This window comes from Octodon degus, unplaced genomic scaffold (assembly GCF_000260255.1).
Source record: "Octodon degus isolate 3935 unplaced genomic scaffold, OctDeg1.0 scaffold00132, whole genome shotgun sequence".
NCBI lineage: Eukaryota > Metazoa > Chordata > Mammalia > Rodentia > Octodontidae > Octodon > Octodon degus.
Genome location: NW_004524708.1, coordinates 6,893,972 through 6,900,299, shown reverse-complemented (window position 1 = coordinate 6,900,299; position 6,328 = coordinate 6,893,972). Strand labels below are relative to the sequence as shown.

Below are 6,328 nucleotides of genomic sequence, written 5' to 3'. Positions count from 1 at the left end.
AAAAAAATGAAAGAGGGGCTGGGAAGATAGCTCAGTAGAATAAGTGCTTACCTGGCAAGTACAGGGTCCTGAGATCAATCCCTGGTACCACAAAAAAAAAAAGAAAAAGAAAAAAATATAAGAAAAGGTACTTAAACTCAGGATTTACTCTGAGTTTATTTGGAAACAAATGTAATGAAAAGGAGGTACAGTACCTTTTCTAGACATGAAGCTATTTAGAGCAAAACAAAAACAAATGAATCTGAATTATTTGGCGACCAAGTAGCTAAATAAATACTTCTAAAATACAAGCAAAGTCCTGGTCTTCACTTTCTTATATTCCTAGAAATTCCTTTTGTGTGCAAAATGTTTGTATTACTCACACATCCTTGTTTAAACACTGCTGTTGAGCGATGGCAAGGGAGCCACGGTTCTCCCTAAGACGTTTAGTTTTGTCTCCAACTTTTATTTGTGGCTGTCTAGAAGTGAGCTGCCTCTGCTGCCACATGAAAACACTCTACACAGAAAGTGTGTATTTGCACATCCTTTTTGAGTTTTATTTTACTAAAAAGTAGAATTCACACGGGCAAAAGGGAACAAACATGCAAAGTAGCTTTGTGCAGGCCTCTAACACTCTACATTCCATTCTGAAATCTCAGCCCCCCAAAAATGCAGAGGCAAGAATACACGGGTTGGAAAGTGAACATCCTAAGAGCTAGATCCCTAACACAAACACTGCAGATACAAGTCACTCGGCGGCGGCAACAAGTCCTGTTTATCTGCTTTTCTGCCTGCAAGGAGTCACAGAGCTGCTGACCTAAAGTGAGCCCCTCACCATGAACCACTAAAGCCTGGGGTTGGCAGGATCCTGTGACATAACTGGAACCCCATAGTATGCCAGACACACAGGAATCCTGGGAGCCACACTTGAATCTTCTTCCTTTTTCTGCTACTTTAAAACTGCTTTTTTAGTTTTTGTCTTTCTTTTGCAGGGCTGAGGTGCAAACCCAGGGCCTTGCATATGCTAGGAAAGCACTCTCCCAGTGGGCTGAACCCTAAGCCCCTAAAATGTTTCTTAGTAAGTAAGAGTCCCTCTGCATCTCCCCAGGCTCTGAGAGGCAAAAACCCCGTTCAACAGAGCACTATGGTGAAGCTTTCTTTTTCTTGAACCAAAGGTCTTCTTCTGCTTTCCAGGCTAGGCTCAGACTCACAACGACACCTACCCCCCCACCCCTGCCCCTCGAGCTGGGTTCCAGCCTGGGCACCCTGCCTGGCTTAGGGGAGCTTTCCTTGAAGATACTTCCTTTTTCTTCTTAAGGTCATAAATACACCATTTAAGAATCACACATGTGTGCAAGCACATCAAACCTTCAAAAGGAGATTTTGGAAACTTAACCGGAGGGAACTTTCTTGCTTCCCTCGAGACCACTCCCTGATCACTTAATAGATTGTTGTTTTGGAAAAACAAAAACAAAAACAAAAACAAAAAACCCTGTGCAGAGCCTTTCTTATCTCAGCAGGCTCCTTATTCCTGTGTATTTGAACTTTCCATAAAAAAACCCCCAGAAACATGGGCTTCTCCTGGCTTGAGACCGTGGCTAGCTGCGTCCTTGTCCCTCAGGGAGAAGGGACACACACTCACGTTGAGTGCAGTGCCCTGGCAGTCCTCAGCAGGAAGCATTTGAAGGCTTTCCTAGACATCATTTCCAGGGTGCAGAGAGGAAACCCAAAGCAGGAATGGAGAGCTGGAAGGGCGCCTGAACACTGTGTTGGGGAACAGCTTTTCTCTTTCTTTTCTTTTTTTGCGGGACCAGGGATTGAACTCAGGCCCTTGCACTTGCCAGACAAGTGCTTATTCTCCTGAGCCATCTCCCCAGCCCGGGGCCCTGGGAGCAGCTTTTCTATGGGCTTCCTGCTGTGGAGCCATTTGGCTCCTCTTTTCCTTCCTTTCTTTCCTTTTTCTTTTGCAGCCCCAGAGCCTCATGCATGCTAAGCAAGTGCTATAGTATAGTCACAGCCCCAGCCCTAATTTCATTCCCTTTTTTTGTTTTTTGAGACAGGGTCTCACTATGTAGTTCAACCTGGCCTTGAACTCACTACCTAGCCCAGGCTGGCCTCAAACTCATGGCAATCTTCCTGCCTCAGCCTCCTAAGTGCTGGGATTACAGATGTGTGTCCCCACACCTGGCTCCCAATGGCATTTTTGTAACGGTGCTTCTTAAAAAGTGACCGTATTGTCCCCAACTTTGGAAACAAGACTTCTCACTTTTTATCAGACAGCCCTACCTTGCTTACCTAACCTAACTATCATCTATATGGTAGAGAAGGCTGAAGGCCTAGGTCTATTTCAGTACCTATGGAAGTAGCTGCTATGTTGAGTCAGCTTGTACATTTTCCAAAATCTTGGCCCAAATGGCCAACACAGCCCCCTCTTCCTCCAGCAGGGAACACGAGCACACACAGCAAGTGTGTGGCCCTGGAAGGGCTCTCGGAAGGGATGGGCAAGCATGCATGAGAGGTCCCACCACCTCCTTGCAAGGCTGGCAGACAGAGAGGCTTGGGAGTGTTGGCCTGCTCTGCCTTCCTGGGTCTCACTCTGTCCCGCTTCTTTCTGCAGGCTCTCAAGTCCATTTGGAAGAGGGGAGGGGGAAGACAGCAAAAGTGATCAGTGAGGGTGGGGGTGACACACACGAAGACACTCATGCCCTTAAAGCAAAACAAAGGCTAGATATCACCAGAGCCACAGAGGGGCCAAGCAGCCTTCTGGGGACCCCAGATGATTCAAAATGAAAGAGGGGCACAGTGGAGCCTTGGCAGGGAGCAGCCTGGAGCTCCCAGAGCCATCGCCGCAGATGCCTGGCCCTGGGGACAGCTGAAGTTGTTCCCGCAGTCTTGGAGCTGAGGTGGCCACAGGATACTCCAAGAGGAATACCACTTCCTTTTTTGGTGAGGAAAGCTTGCTGGGTCTCAGCTAGCCAGCTCTCAGCTGTGGCTCTAAAAATACCCGGAAGCGAGCACTGTTTGGCACCGTGTTTTGTTTGTAGGAGCAGCTCGAAGAGCTCTGCACAAGGCCGGGCACTGTGCCCTCTGGGCTCTGTCCCTACACTGGGGACATGGGCAGCACAGCCCTGGGAAAGCTGCTTTGGCTCGGGACTTCCTGCAGTCCTGCCTTAAGTGACGGAAGTGCAGGTCCAGGCCTGGGTGAATAGCGAGCAGGATTTAGAAGCTGCACTTGGCTTCTACTCTGAACTAGACAAATATATGGCCTTTGGACAGAGGAGAAGTTAAATTGATACTCAACAGGGCCCCTTGCTACCCTCCTGCCCCCCAAAAGAAACATCGCATCCTCAACCCCAGGGTTGCCAGTGGCAGAGCAGCCAGGCCTCGCCTGCGCCTACGCCTGGGCCTACACGTTGATGGCGTGTGCGTGCTTCTTGCACAAGGGCTTGTCCTTCTTGGAGTAGAATGGTTGTCCCTCCAAATTCACATGGCAGACCTGCAACAGAACAGAACAGGTGAGAAAGGAGCCAGGGATCCCACAAGAAAAGCACTGCAAGTTGGGCCTGGAGGCACACACCTGTGATCAAAGTACTGGGAAGGCTGAGGCAGGAGGATCTCTGTGAGGTCAAGGACACCTGAGCTACATACTGAGAGCCTGTCTCAAAAAATAAAACTAGTCAGGGAGATAGCTCAGCAACATAGGCTCCTGCCTGGCAAGCGCAAAGTCCCGAGTTCAATCCCCAGTACTGCTAAAAATAAAAAATAAAAACTTTAAATAAAACTGGGGCCGGGGAGATGGCTCAGTGGAATAAACGCTTCCCTGGCAAGTGCGAGGGGCTGAGTTCAATCCCTGGTTCTGCAAAAATAAAAATAAAAATAAATAAAACTAAACAAGGCAAAAAAAGCACTGTTTTAGGCAGCCAGAAGACCGTGCAACAGCCTTTCTCCCCTCTATGAATTCTTTTTCTTTTATTTTTCTTTCTTTCTTTATTTTTTTAAACATTTATTTATTTGTGTGTGTGTGTGTGTGTGTGTGTGTGTGTGTGTGTGTGTGTGTGTGTGTGTGTGTGTGTGTGTGTGTGTGTGTGTGTGTGGCCAGCTCAGCCCACCAGGGGGCGCGGCTGGCTGGCATGTGGTGCTGGGGGATCGAACCGCGGTCCCTGTGCTTTGCCAAGCTTGTTCCAAGTAGGTGCTTTAGACCACTGAGCCATCTCTCCAGCCCCATCTTTTTCTTTTATTCCAAGAATCAGGATGTAATCCAGAGGCATTAAGTATACTGGCTGAGCACTTTCCCACTGAACTACCTACCTAGCCCTTTTGAGGTAGGGTCTTGCTAAGTTGCCCAGTCTGGCCTCAGGCTTGTGATCCTCCTGCCTCAGCCTCCTGAGTAGCAGGGATTACAAGCATGTATGTGCTACCATGTCTGGCCCCATGATGATATTTTTCTTTTAGATCAGGTTTGCTGTGTAGTTCAAGCTGGCCTTGAACTCACTCTGTAGCCCAGGCTGACTTCAAACCTGTAACAATCTTTCTGCCTCAGCCTCCCGAGTGCTGGGATTACAGGTGTGCACCACCACACCTGGCCTCCATGATGAATTCTTTATCTTTATATTTATTTATTTATTTATTTATTTATTTATTTATTGTATTTAGTACAGGGTCTACACAGATTGGACTTGTAGTGATCCTCTTGTTTTCAGCCTCCCAATGCTGGGATTACAGGTGTGCACCACCACGCCCAGTCTGTCACCTTCTCAGCACACCCCAACCCCAGGGGTGGGGATGGCACAGCAAGCTGGGGGATCCCCAGTCCCTGCATCTGCCTAAGCAGGCACTTTAGTCCACTGAGCTATCTGGCCGACCCTCCATGATGAAATCATAACAAGTGAAGCAGACTATACAGGTTGAACTATCTACACAGGGAGACATGGAATAAAATGCAAATGAAATTAATCAGGGAATTCTTTTTTTTTGCTGTACCAGGGATTGCACTCAGGACTTTGTGCTTACCAGGCAGGTGTTTATTCTACTGAGCTATCTCCCCAGCCCTGAAATGAATTAAATGGAACAGAATAGAGAACATATAAGATGATGACATCTATTTACGCTGCCCAAAGTGTATAGGGAACCAATACGAGTTCACAAATTAGTGCTTGTAAGAAGGCTAACATCTGTATAAATGCTAAGCAATAAAAGCATCTGCACACGTATAATAACTGCTAAGCGATTAGTGTGTCCACACTAATCGGAAAGGATAAATCATGATCCCCCAAGATGCACTGGACTCCTACTCACATAGCAGTATATAAGACAGAAGGCTTTGACAGCATCTTACCCTAACCTCACCTGATCCTGAGCCCTGAAATGGGGGGAGATCAGCAAGGAAAATCAGTGGTGCCCAAAGCTGACAAGACCTACTTGTGGATCAGCTCCAGGCTGGCAGGGAATGCGGCAACTCAAAGCAAAAGCCATCACACTGTGCCACCCTGTGACCTAGTAGTTTCACCTTGGAAAGTTGTATCTTACAGAAGCAGCACCACAGAAAAGAGAGCAGCGTGTGCTCAACTAAGAACTGAATACCGGGGCTGGTGAGATGGCTCAGTGGTCTAAAGCACTGACTTAGAATAAGCTTAGCAAAGCACAGGGACCTTGGTTCAATCCCCCAGCACCACATGCCAGCCAGCCCCGCCCCCTGGTGGGCTGAGCTGGCCACACACACACACACACACACACACACACACACATAAATTAAAAAAAAAAAGAGAGAACTGAATACCACTAAAAATTTTCCAAACACAGACATGACAAAATACTTGTTCAGGGACACCAAGGGCTGAACTCACAGGTGCTGTATCACTAAGCTACAACCCTCAGCATTTTGCATTTTCAAAAAATTTGTTTAGGGGTCAGGGAGATGGCTCAGTGGAATAAGAGCTTCCCTGGCAAGCTCAAAGGCCTGAGTTCAATCCTTGGTTCCACAAAAAAAAAAAAAAAAAGGTAGGATCTTGCTAAGTTATCCAGGCTGTCCTTGAACTTGTGCTCCTCCTGCCTCAGTCTCTTGAGTATCTGGGATTGAGGGTATGTGCTATTATGCCTGGATTTATTTATTTATTTATTTTGCAGAACCAGGGATTGAACTCAGGCCCTTGTGCTTGCCAGGGAAGCGCTTATTCCACTGAGCCATCTCCCCAGCCCCTCGTGCCTGGATTTAAATAAAATTTTAAGGGGCTGGTGAGATGGCTCAGTGGTCTAGGGCACCTACTTAAAACAAGCTTAGCAAAGCAGAGGGACCGCAGTTCAATCCCCCAGCACCACATGCCAGCCAGCCCCGCCCCCTGGTGGGCTGAGC

The 6,328-nt window shown here is 47.6% G+C and overlaps 1 protein-coding gene and 1 long non-coding RNA gene across 7 annotated transcripts in view; one reads left to right on the top strand and one right to left on the bottom strand.

Annotated features, from left to right (window-relative positions):
* Positions 1 to 2,124: 2,124 nt before the first annotated feature.
* Positions 2,125 to 6,328, top strand: part of LOC111812628 — an 18,601-nt gene continuing 14,397 nt past the window's right edge. Inside the window, exon 1 of the long non-coding RNA XR_002818089.1 lies at positions 2,125 to 2,210. This is a non-coding gene — a long non-coding RNA (uncharacterized LOC111812628). The remainder of the gene's footprint in view (positions 2,211 to 6,328) is intronic.
* Positions 2,208 to 6,328, bottom strand: part of Ldb3 (LIM domain binding 3) — a 56,833-nt gene continuing 52,712 nt past the window's right edge. For all 6 annotated transcript variants that reach the window (XM_004641228.2, XM_004641229.2, XM_023701288.1 and 3 more), the window contains one exon: positions 2,208 to 3,475. In XM_004641228.2, coding sequence (XP_004641285.1) covers positions 3,386 to 3,475 — 90 coding nt within the window. In that variant the 3' untranslated portion in view covers positions 2,208 to 3,385. The remainder of the gene's footprint in view (positions 3,476 to 6,328) is intronic.